Below are 13,605 nucleotides of genomic sequence, written 5' to 3' on the forward strand. Positions count from 1 at the left end.
ACTGACAGATGTCACTGCCAGTCTGCTCTCATAGCCATTTATCTTAATGGCTACATCTGCCAAATTGTTCCTGGGTATATCACTGGTAAATGCATCAGCCTTTCACCATCTTCAGCAAAGCAGCTTCCTGCTGCTGTTTAGATAAAGTAGAGTGATTTGTTTGACTGAAAGTTAAAGTGTTTCAAAAAGATGGAAAGTAAGTAATTGGGATCTATCCACTTTTATACACATTATCTCATTTAATCCCCCACAAGGGCTCCTTCAGGAGTGAGGAGTATTTTATTACCATTTCATAAAGGAGTAAATAGGTTCGAGGAGGCAAAGCAATATCCTTGAGGTCACACACCCAGTAAGCATCAGATTATCTATTCTACCACACTAAACTGGCATTGTCAAAATGTATGTAGAGCCAACGAAACAAGCTTAAAATTTTTAGAAGAAATGCTCCTCTAGGAAGCAAGATGAGAATTCAGTCCAGTTTTAAAGGTGGCAAGAGAAGGATATTTCAAAACGTTATTTTGGAACCAAGGGCAATATATAACAATTGCTCACTGTCAGAAAATCTTCCTTTTGCACAAAAAAATCTTTTCCTTTTAAAGAAACAAAAATGGTATTTTGGCAACAAAATTTCATGGAGATACTGACAAGTGGCCATTCTGATTCCTGCATATCTTTTTCAAAAAGTAATGTGGTGCTTAAATTAATATATAATGCATCCACCAAAGAACTGTTAGAACTAATCAATAAATTCAGTAAAGTTGCAGGATAAAAAAATCAACATATAAACATCAATAGCATTTCTATACACTAATAACAAACCATTCAAAAAAGAAATTAAGGAAACAATCCCATTTATAATAGTTACCCAAAACCCCCAAGATTTAGGAGTAAATTTAATCAAGAAAGTGAAAGACTGAAAACTATAAAACATTGATGAAAAACCTGAAGAAAACACAAATTAACGGAAAGATATCCTATGTTCATGAATTGAAAGAATTAATATTGTTAAATGTCCATACTACCCAACACTATCTACAGATTTAATGCAATCTCCATGAAAATTCCAATAACATTTTTCACAGAAATAGAAAAAAACCCCTAAAATTAAAATGGAACCACAAAATACCCCAAATAGTCAAAGTAATCTAGAACAAAAAAGAAAAAGGCTAAAGGCATCATACAACCTGAGTTCAAAATCTACTGAAAAGCTATAGTAATCAAAACACCATGGTACCAGTCTAAAAACAAACACATAGACCGATTAAACAGAAGACAGCCCAGACATTAATCCACAAATTTAAGGTCAATTGATTTTCTGACAAAGTTGCTGAGAAAAGGACAGTAGTGTTTGGAAAAACTTCCATATGTGGAAGAATGAAATCAGACCCGTATCTCACACTATACACAAAAATCAACTTAAAATGGATTAAAGACTTAAATGTAAGACCTGAAACTATAAAACTACTAGAAGAAAACATACTGACAATCTTCAATTAGTCTGGGCAATTTTTGGAATATGACCCCAAAGTACAGGCAACAAAAGCAAAAATAGAAAAAGCTTCTGCCCGGTGAAGGAAACAATCAACAGAGTGAAGAGACAACCTACAGAATGGAAAAAAAAAAATGTGCAAATCACACATCTGATAAGGGGTTAATATCCAAAATATTCAAGAAACTCAAACAACTCAATAGCAAGAAAACAATCTGACTGAAAAATGAACAAAGGATCTGAATAGATTTTTCTCAAAAGAAGACATACAAATGGCCAACAAGCATATTTTAAAATATTCAACATCATTAATCATCAGGAAAAGGCATTCAATACTATGATATCACCTTACACCTAACAGAATTGCCATTACCAAAAAGCCAAAAGATGGGTGTTGGCACGGATGTAGAGAAAAGGGAACCCTTGGATACTATAGGTGGGAATGTAAATTGATTCAGCCATTGTAGAAAACAGTATAAAGATTTCTTAAAAAATTTGAAAAATAGAACTACCATATGATCCAGCAATCTCACTCCTGGGTATATATTCAAAGGAAATGAAATCAGTATGTTGAAGAGATATCTACATTCTCATGTTCACTGCAGCACTAGTCACAATAGCCAAGATGTGAAATCATCCTAGGTGTTCATCAACAGCTAGATTAACAAAACATAGTATATATGTACAATGGAATACTATTCAGCCTTAAAAAAGAAGAAAATCCTGTCATTTTGACAATGTGGGTGAACCTGGAGAACACTATGTTACATGAAATAAGCTAGGCCCAGAAAGACAAATACTGTGTGATATTAATAATATTTCTATGTCCAATCTAAAACAATTGACCCAATAGAAACACAGAGTAGAATGTTGGCTGCCAGGAGGTTGGGGTGGAAGTGAATTGTGGGGGAAATGTTGGTTAAAAGATACGAAATTTCAGTTAGGAGGAATAAGTTCAAGAGATCTACCTACAACATGGTGGCTGCAGTTAATAACAATGTATTTTATTTGTGAAAATTGCCAAGAGATAGATTTTAAGTGTTCTCAGCACATTCCTGGGTATATACCCAAAGGATTATAAATCATGCTGCTATAAAGACACATGCACACGTATGTTTATTGTGGCACTATTCACAATAGTAAAGACTCGGAACCAACCCAAATGTCCATCAACGACAGACTGGATTAAGAAAATGCGGCACATATACACCATGGAATACTATGCAGCCATAAAAAAGGATGAGTTCCTGTCCTTTGTAGGGACATGGATGCAGCTGGAAACCATCATTCTCAGCAAACTATTGCAAGAACAGAAAACCAAACACTGCATGTTCTCACTCATAGGTGGGAATTGAACAATGAGATCACTTGGACACAGGAAGGGGAACATCACATACCAGGGCCTGTCGTGGGGTTGGGGGAGCAGGGAGGGATAGCATTAGGAGATATACCTAATGTAAATGATGAGTTAATGGGTGCAGCACACCAACATGGCACATGTATACATATGCAACAAACATGCACATTGTGCACATGTACCCTAGAACTTAAAGTATACTAAAAAAATTGATAAATATGTGAAGTAATACATATATTAATTAGCTCAGTTCAGCTGTTCCACAAAGTATACATATTTGAAAACATGTATATGATGAATATACAGTTTTTACTTGTCAATTAAAAATTAATAAAAAATAAAAGAGCACTTGTTTCAATTAGACTGTTTTAAGAGACATGTACACATCTCAAAAATAAAATCCTTCCATGCCTTTAAAAAAAAAATCTTCAAATAGCCATTGGACAGCTCTCTGTGAAGAACCAGAAACTCATGGCCTCTGTGTAAGCACCACACTGATGGCTTTCTGCTCTATGTTTGGTTTATTCTACTTTCTGAGTCACCTGACTTCATACCACCGGATCGCCAGGGTAGTGACCTCATCTCAAGGAGGATGCTATTTTGCTTACTGTGAAGATGGATTTCAGTGTTTCTAAGGATGCTTATCAAGGTGAGATTGGTTTGAGACTTGAGTAAATAGCCATTTAAATCTATAAAGAGGATTTGATTAATCAACTATATATGTGTGTTATATACATGATGCAAAAGAGACTATACTTTGAATGCTACTGAAAGCTTAATTCATATGATATATATATAATTGTAATACTTAAATCATGAAAAATAATAATCAAAAGTAATATTTTCAGCTATTTCTCTGATGAAAATTAGGTAAGAGAAAATTGTTTCATTATGAAGTACTAGAAAAAAAGATCATTTTCTTCTTTTTTTCTCTATATACTTCAATTATCTGGCTCATTTTAAAGTTTAAGTAAATTAATTTAAGTCTCACACAATATATCTTAGAATAACTTTACATTTATTTGATTCCCAGTGTTTTTTTAATGAAACACTGAAGAAAAAGATATATACTCTTAGAAGCAACACAAACTATTGAAAGCGTTCTGGACCAGAAGTAAAGAGATGTGATTTTCAGTGCTGGCTTCCCATCAGTGTGAACTCAGGCAAGTCACTCAAATTTCCTGAAGCTAAGTTTCCTTGTGGGTATAATGGAGATGTCAGCATCTGCTCTATTTAAACAATTGTTGTGTGGCAAAAATTCTTTATTCATCCAGCACTTGTTAGTGCTTATTGGGTTCTTCTCACGGAGATATGAAGACAAACACAATTCAGTTTCTTCCCTCAAGGAACACAGAGGTGGGGAGATACAGACAGAAATTTGGGGTAGAGTCAAAGAATACTCCTAGAAGGAGGAGATCTTGAGGAAGAAGTAAGAGGTAGTGAAGAGAATGGAAGAAGACACGATAAGAGCATTCCAGGTAGAGGGCACAGCACCCTGCAAAGGTAATGAGTTATGAGAGTGTAAGGTGCTGGGGGACCTGCCCATCATTCAGGGCTGAAACAGAAGGGGAAAAGTCCAAGGTGAGGTTGGAAAGGTGGGCACAATCCATCTAAACGAGAGTAATAGATGCTGTGCTATGGATTTGTCTTCTAACCTAGAGGCAATGAGTGAAGGTGAGGGGTTATGAAGAATTAGGGAAGGGGTTTTAGGAAATGCACTCTGAAGGTAACATAGGCAATGAAATCAGAGGCTGGGAAACTAGCTCAGGGTCCATGGTACTAGTTCAGATGACAAAAAGTAAAGGCCTGTGCTAACACAGTGGCAGCAAGGATGGAGGAGAAAAACCAATGTTGAGAGACAGTTTGGATGAAGCCTGACCGACGGCACATAGAAGGGAAAATCAGGGTGAATCAAAGGTTTCTCACTTGCCTGGGTAGACAGTGTCTTAATTTGTAAGATTAAAAATATAAAGATGTTAAAGCAGGTATCTGGGGCTCAAGTTAAACTTAGGCATGTTGGGCTTGTTGTGCCTATTATCCAAGTGGTGAGGTGCAGAAGGCAACTGGATAGATGTAACACATTTGACAATGCTGTGAGCTGTTCCAATGTAAGTAATATTGCTTGAATCCAGTTACATAATTTCAGTATGTGTATTAACTCTCACAAGGCCACTAGGGAAATTACTATAGTATACATGGTCTACTTAATGGTACTCCAAGGGCTTCAAAGAATAAAGACATCTTTCACTTCTTTACTGGATTTTCTTGCTTAACGGAAATCATTTAACTACCTACAGCATCATTTCTATTGTGAGCTACCTCTGATGGCCTGTAGCTTCTTGCTCACGTTCATGTGACTGGCGTCTGGACTGGATTAAAGAGAACTACCATGCAGATGGAGACGGAGGACAGTATTCTGGAACCTTTCTCCCTCCAACCTTACTGCCTATTGTATTTTTCTATATGCATTCTTACTTCCAGCTGCCATGGGGTCATCAAGCTTTAGCTTAAATCAAATGTCCTCTGGCTCCAGGTCCCATGATGAAAAATTTATGGAGTCCTGGACACATTACAAGTTTTACAGCTTTACAGCTGAAATCCTTCAGGTCCTCCTGACCTACTGAAGGAAAAAATATGTTTTATTTTATTGTGATTCCCAAATGTTCTTCTAGTGTGTACATTTTTCCAGCAGAATGTGCATGTAGCTTCCAGCAATGTGTTTTATATTACCTTGAAGAGTAGGGAAGCTCTGATAGAAGGAAACAACTTAGTTTTCTTGCCAGTGCAAAAGAAAACAGAACTTGCCATTGGAAAGCATGATGAGTTGACCAAGTCTGTGGATAATCGGTTTGTTTTTCTCTTTTATTGAGGATAGCCTATATAAGTCAACGACTGTATCCAAACTATTTTAAAAACAATCTATAGCCACCAATTTATGATACATTGGCTTCTTAGGTGGGGTTATTTTATTAATTATATAACAAAGATTGTATTAATTATATAATAAAGATTTCCTATGACCTTAAAATATCATATGTTCTCATAAAGTCCAGGATGCAGCTAGCTCAACACCCTCAGATTAAACATTTCCTGGGTGACAAACAGGCTTTCCAAACATATGTCAGAACCTAAAGTCTCTCTCTGCTCAGGAAATTATAAGTAACATCAGTTTGGACGTGGCTTGAAAAGGAGGTATCTAAATTGGGCTCACCTTGACAATGAAATCTGCTGTGAGTGGTCCAGCCATTCTCAGTATCTCTTTGTCTGGAAATTTCTGGAAGTCCACACTAGAATTGTCCACAAGAAAAGTTCCTGTGGAGCTGAGACTGTTTTCACCTTTAGCCCCCTGGAGGGTTTTGGTTTCCAGATCTACATAATCAAACACATGAAGATGAGAGAAAGATGTTCCTGGGGCAACCACAGGCAAGCACATTTCATGCAACAATGTTTAGAGCTAAGTAAGGGAGACACATCTTCTTTATATGACTGACAGAATTGAAACTGTGATATCAACAAAATATATAGGCACTGCTGAGTCACATAGGAATTTATGCTGCAATTGAAATTATTTTAAAAGTCATTAGCCAGGCATTCAAGGGTTCCTGTCAAAAAAATCTTTGACTCTCCAGATGACATTATTTGGGCACCCTACTTTACTGCAACCCTATTCTTTTGAGTAAACCAATTCTCATACATCTCTTTTTGACTACAATCTTGATGACCCTCAGCCTAGGATACTCTTCAGTTTTCTTTTTGCTCTACAAGATCCAGGGTGTATCTCTGAGTTGCCTCAGTACCTGTATGACTTTATATTAGTGCATTAACCTGTGTTTATACTTTCTGGTTACTTACTGCACTGATGCTATTGCTCAAAATGAAGAAACAATAGTCACATAAGAACAGGAGCTATCATTTTCAGTATTCTCTCTTTTTAAAATTCATTTTGATACTTAGTTTAGCTTTATGCAAATATAAGATATTTCATAAGTGCTTAAGATAGAAAAAAAACCTTTATTGCTGGAGCATTCAAATCCAGATTTGGCCAATGACAAAGCCTATGAAGCATGTTTTGTTGTAGAAAATCAGAGCATGCTGGGGATGATGGTAATTATGATGTGTGATTCAGAGAAGACTAAGTTCTCACGCCACTGAGGAGTGATTTAGAACAACTGTCTGTTGTGTTGCATGAAGAAAGATGGATGTACTAAGGCTAATGGTTTCCAAAACTCGACAAGAACATTTGGTTTTGGCAAAGATTCTTCAGCAGAAAAATGGGAGTGCTTGGGTGGGGCTCTGGGTTAAAACAATTTTAAGGTCTGTGGAGGCACTCAAGTACCTAGATACTTGTATTGCATTATTGTAGAGGTGGTCTACTTGTAGTTCTCTACTGCAAGGAATATCAACAGCTGGAAAATCTTGGTCTTCAATTAAATGCCCAGTGACTCTCAGATGAAGTCTGTGAAGCCCTTCTTCTAGAGTAAGCCAGACTTCACTCCCTTTCCTCAGAACAGAGGGGATCCCACCAAAGAATATAGGGCACATCAAGGGAATATTGGAGGGAGGAAATCACAGTTGTTGTCATAGGGGAAAGCAACTGCACTAAATCTCCTTCCTCTAGCCTTCATTCCTCAAACTGCCTCACAGGCACTTGTAGAAATATTTCTAGGATATCAGTTAACTTAGTTTTAGAAAAATCTTGCAGTTGTAGGCCTGATCTGAGCTTCTAATTCCATTTTATCAAGAGGCTTACAGCTGTCCTTCTCAAGGTACATCTAATTAAAGACGAGCCAAGGGGGCAGACTAGATCGCCTCATCTTATTCTGGTTTGGTCCAAAATATTTAAGGTTGATTTCACACTATACCAGCTTCTGGAATGACGGGCAAAAGAGCTACAAGAGAAGCAGGGTATCCTTTACTCCCACATTCATTTTGCTGAATTATATTTCAAATACAAAAAAAGAACACACAAGGAAAACTGATTTAGTTATACATATGCTACCAATAATATGTTTGTTGGGAGAGAAAAGCAGATTCCAGTTTGCTTTTCATCAAATCTTTAGGATAATTAAATCAGACAAGGCCAATTCTTCTGCTTCTTTGTGATCACATAATTAGGAAATCTAGGAGACTAATACATTTATAAATAAATTTCCATGGCCGGGCGTGGTGGCTGAAGCCTGTAATCCCAGCACTTTGGGAGGCCGAGACGGGCGGATCACGAGGTCAGGAGATTGAGACCATCCCGGCTAACACGGTGAAACCCCATCTCTACTAAAAAATACAAAAAACTAGCCGGGCGAGGTGGCAGGCACCTGTAGTCCCAGCTACGCAGGAGGCTGAGGCAGGAGAATGGCGTAAACCTGGGAGGCGGAGCTTGCAGTGAGCTAAGATCCCGCCAGTGCACTCCAGCCTGGGCGACAGAGCGAGACTCCGTCTCAAAAAAAAAAAAAAAAAAATTCCCTCTTAAATCTATTCCTATAGGTTCTTTCTTCTGCAATGAAGAGTCAGTCCCCCACTTGGTGATGATATTGGCCTGAATATTTTATTCCAGTATCTGTTACTGCTCACAAAAGTACATTTGTGAGTGGGGTTGTTACATTAGAAGTTAGCCCTCTCCAATTCTCAAATGGGGAAAAATGAATCATTTGAATGGTAATAATACACACACATACATTATCTTTTCACATGTGAACACCATATTTTACAGGGTTGTTCAGGATTAGAAACAAACTTGAATACATAGAAGGTGACTTATCAGCATTTTTTGGTTTTGCCTGAACTGTACCTTACTTATTCTTTTACTTAACATGGCCTTTCAAATCCCATCTCTTCCATGAAATGTATTTATTTTTATTTTTAGAAAGACTACTGTAGGCGATCTTGACCTTTATGGGCTTCAATTTGTCTTCCTCTTGTTTGCCTTTTTAGCATGATTTCATTCAGAATCCAATTACTAAAAAATAATGCTTGCTATCTAAATTAGTTTCACAGACATTTGCGTGGGAGGGGAGAAAGGACAGATGATAGATGGCCTTGTGGAAACCCAGGAACAATCACAGTGGAGGAGATCAGAAATGCTCAAGGAACCAACTGAAGTGAAGCCTTTCAGTGAAATTGAATTTTACAGAAAATGCTATCATATCCCCTCTCATCCTATTCTTTGTTTATAGCCTATAATTTTCTTCCTGTAATTTACAGCTCTGTATCTAAACAACACTAAATAATAAGAAATCGGTGGCTCTGTACTGCTGCCTTGGCATGACTGAAGATCAATTTTTGCACAAATCCTGGAGGGGCCATGCTGCCATTTGATCTTTGGGGTTATGATTACCATTTAATCCGGAATCCCAGTAGCTTTCTTTAAGATATGAGGGCCCTGAATTTTTCTTTAATACATGGGATGCTTAATTACACCATGATGGTTTTCTTTAAATGCTACAGTGTTAAGGTTGTTTGGTGTTTCTATGTTCCTCTGGATTGACGAAGTAATGAAACATGAAAGTATGTAGAAAAAGAGAATGAATGAAGAAGAGAGAAGGGGGTTGGAAGAAAGAAGAAAAAAGTAGAGGGAAGGCAAAAAAGATTGAGATTGGAAAGGAAGAAGAGAGGGAATGAGATATAATACTAACAAGAGCATAAACATGCGCTTAACCCATGAACAACCCATTGGGAGCATCTATTTTGTATTTTTCAGGATGACTGTGGTTAAAGATAATTACCACAGGGCTTTCTGCCATCTCATCAGGCAGCTAAAAGATAAACAGAAGCACTCAAAATATCATATTATGATAGAGTAGAAAGATGTGTATTCTTGTGTTTTAATCTTTTCTGGGAACACAAAATAAGTAATAATGACTACAATTCCCAATTCCCAAAGGAAAACAACAGAGTTACTTACACAAGTGATCAGGACCTTTCAAGACAAGGCGAACATGTCTGCTTCCATAGGGAATCGCAACCACAGCGTCATCCGCTAGAGAGAGACAAAGCGAAATCTTAAAGCATGTCACTTGACACAAAATTACTGATCGCCTTCTAAATAAAGGCACTGTCTTACATACCTTAAAAATTACAGTTTTTTAAAAGTGTTTGAAATGTGAAGGCCATTATTTAGGAATCAACATTTTCACTTTCCTCAAAATAAAATATGCCAAAGATGCTAGTCACTAGTTAACTCCCGGAGGATGTGGCCTTTTAAAACATAGGAATTTTGATATACTGAAAAATTAGTTTGAGAGTTTTCATTTTTGATTTTAAAATCTGGCCTTATGTGATCAAAAACACTTGTGCTGAATTAAAACATAAAAATAAATTCTAATGTTCAAAGGATGTATTTATTACATTAAAATCTGGACTTCTCTCCAGCAGAGTATCTTGGATGAGTAGAACAGATAAGAGAAAGGGAAGATATATTTGTATGCTCTGAATACCCCAGTGGCAGAAATCATGCCTTCTAGTTCTTAAATATCCTTCACAATATCTATCCCTAAAACTATATGTAGTGAGTACCCCACAAATGTTTCTTAACATTTCTCTGCACACACTCTATTTAAAAATATTTTTTTAGAAATCGACTGAACCACAGATCACTTTATAATGGATTTCTTTTCACTCTATTTATAAATTGAGCTTAAATTCGTTAGAAGCAGACATTTTTAAAAATTAGAGCTAATATGCATCTCAAATATATCATAGGTATTCTTATTCAGAACTCCATTTGTAATGACAGCATCTTATATTTTTATGGCACTGCAGAGTTTCAATGTCACCTAAATTATACTATTTACTCCCTCACCCAAAACTTCTGACATTGGCATAGAGGATTTTCTGATAAAGAAATGAAATTTCTGGGAAGTATAGTGCATAGTCCAAGATCAAATGGATAGGAAGGCACTTCAGAAGACAAGAGAAAGGTAGGTTTAAAAATATTTACCAGCATATTCAGAAGCCCTGTGTGATTCTTTGTTCATACTACTTATCTTTTATATATACACACACACACACACACACACACACACACACATATATACATATATATATATATATTTTTTTTTTTTTTTTTTTTTTGAGGTGTCCCGCTCTGCTGCCCAGGCTGGAGTGCAGTGGTACCATCTTGGCTCAATGCAACCTCTGCTTCCCACGTTCAAGCAATTCTTCTACCTCAGCCTCCCAAGTATCTAGGATTACAGGTACCTACCACCACACCCGGCTAATTTTTGTATTTTTAGTAGAGATGGGGTTTCACCATGTTGGCCAGGCTGGTCTCGAACTCCTGACCTCATGATCTGCCCACCTCAGCCTCCCAAAGTGCTGGGATTGCACAGGTAAGCCACTGCACCTGGCCTGTTCAGACATATTTTTTTAATAGTGTACATAATTATCCTATCATTGGAAGGATTTAGGTTAGAGAATCCCAATTCTTACTCAACTTCTCTGAACCTTAATATTATCATCCTATCTTTAGGAGAATTTAGTTTAAATTAGTGAATCTCAGAAGTTACCTGACTTCTCTGATCTTAAGTTTCCTCATTTGTAAAACAGGGAAAACAAAACTTGCCTTATACTATTGTTGTTACTAGATATAAATATAGACATGAATCTAGATATATGGATGTATAGCCTGGAACACAGTAAGTAATCTGTAAACATTATTTTCCACCCTCTACTCCAAATCTCTTAAAGGACAGGGACTGAAAAACTATTTTTTATTGCGTTTCAACTCTCCAAAGCCCCTAGCACATTACCTTTTGAATGAGAAAGAAGAATCATATTCTCCCAATTCCTTCCTCGGAGAGGTTATATTTTCAAGTTCTCTACAAAGTTGAATATTCCACTCATGCTAAAATCTTACAGCTGTTTTTAATGGCATATGTTGTTGAAATTCAGAGAGCTAAGAGTTTGTGGTATATAAGAATAACAACAGAAAAAAAGTGTAAGGGGAACACAGAAAAGGAACAACAACAACAAAATGTTAGGACTAGGCCTACAGAGCTTTTTTAGTTTGTTTGTTTTTTGAGATGGAGTCTCACTTTGTTATCCAGGCTGGAGTGCAGTGGCTTGATTGCGATTTTGACTCACTGCAACCTCTGCCCCCTGGGTTCAAGTGATTCTCCTGCCTCAGCCTCAAGTAGCTGGGATTACAGACTCCTGCCACTGCACCCGGCTAATTTTTGAATTTTCAGTAGAGACGGGGTTTCACCATCTTGGCCAGGCTGGTCTTGAACTCCTGACCTCATGATCCACCTGCCTCAGCCTCCCAAAGTGCTGGGATTACTGGAACGAGCCACCCCGCCTGGCCAAGACTGGGCCAACAGAGCTTTAAATGCCTTACATAAAGACATGACTTTTTAAGTTTGCAAAAGAAACTCAAAGCAGTTAAAACAATGGCACTTTCTAGAAATAGAAAGTCTTTGTTTACCCACAGGTCAAATAAAGTGCAAGTAAAAGGAAAGCTTTCTGTTTGGCCCTGCCATGCTCAGCAGCAGTCTTGTGACCCACACACGCTCATGCAGCCTCCCTCTTGCTTTGCTGGGAAGTGACTCGCATTCCATACAGTGGAACATTAATACCCTAACTTTTGGCTGATGCTATAATATCTGTATGTTCCCTAAAGAAGATAGGGTGTGGTAGCATTTGCATGCTCCCCAAAAAGAGAAGAACCTCCTAGAAAGTTGTTAAGAAAGAGGGTATATGGAGAAAGTAGACCAGGTGAAAGAGTATTTTCTGATGCCCCTTGCACTCATCTAGTCAAAGAGAAATGAAGCAACTCAGGCTGGTACAAACTGTAGCAGTTGGCAGCACATGGCACCGACGTAGGAAGAGCCACAGCCTTCTCTTATATATTATTCTGAAAAGGGCTGATGGACCCCTGGCAAGTCATTAAACGATCTGCAAATTCATTACTTTATTCCACAGATACTTTTTGAGGGTCTTTTAGTGTCAGGCTCCATGCTAGGTACTAGGGTTTCAGCGACAAAGAAGATAAACAAAGCACTAGCCCCACAAGATGGTCCTGAAAAAGGGATCTAAGATAAAACATGGGGGAAATACAAAATACTACACCCCACAGATGAAATTCCCAAAGCACATTTATTCATTTTTTAGGAGCCCTGCACCAAAGATTCAATGGGTTCATTTCACTCTATTTAACCCAGTGTATACCTAAGATGTTTATGCATAAAAACTTTTTCTTATGTGTGTCATCTGTTAAAATCAGCTGATATATCTTAGAACATACTTTAGGTAACAGTGCTCTTACTTTAACAAAAAACAAAATAGGAAAAACAATTAAAAATTTCATTTTCTGCATGTTCATAAAAAGCCACTTTTGAGTTATTTATGTATTAATAATGGTCTCACTTGCTGATAAATCCTCAATGCTTTGGGATGGGTTGGAAGATGCTTCTACTTGGCATCTATTAGAATGTTGTGCACAGAGTGGTGTTTAAGATTTCTCAGGATGTGAGAGCAATCTGGTTGCAACACCTGCCTCCTTGGTGATGAATGCCATTAGTATAGCTGGCAAGGCAGGGGCCACATCCTCTCCCACCGTGCTGCACATTCCTCTGGGTGCCCTTTCCTACAAAGGCGCACTGTTCTAGGATCGAGTGCATCTGCCCTAATCTATTCTGGCTTTGTTGAATGAACTGTGATGCCAGTCTTCAGGACATATTTCTAGCTTATTAATCAACAATTCTAAATGATCTGCTCCAGATACCAGATAACTCCTTTCTCCATTCAACGGACAAACTTTACATGG

General features: G+C 37.5%; 1 protein-coding gene across 1 annotated transcript in view; it reads right to left on the reverse strand.

The window, feature by feature from the left end:
* The window catches only part of ADAMTSL1 (ADAMTS like 1), a 437,416-nt gene that overhangs the window by 250,713 nt on the left and 173,098 nt on the right, over window positions 1-13,605 (reverse strand). The window contains exons 6-7 of the mRNA XM_023190023.3: window positions 9,745-9,819; window positions 6,058-6,215 (exon numbers count right to left, since the gene is read on the reverse strand). Coding sequence (XP_023045791.2) covers window positions 6,058-6,215; window positions 9,745-9,819 — 233 coding nt within the window. The remainder of the gene's footprint in view (window positions 1-6,057; window positions 6,216-9,744; window positions 9,820-13,605) is intronic.

The sequence above is a fragment of the Piliocolobus tephrosceles genome, chromosome 14 (genome assembly GCF_002776525.5).
Source record: "Piliocolobus tephrosceles isolate RC106 chromosome 14, ASM277652v3, whole genome shotgun sequence".
In the NCBI taxonomy this organism is placed as follows: Eukaryota; Metazoa; Chordata; class Mammalia; order Primates; family Cercopithecidae; genus Piliocolobus; species Piliocolobus tephrosceles.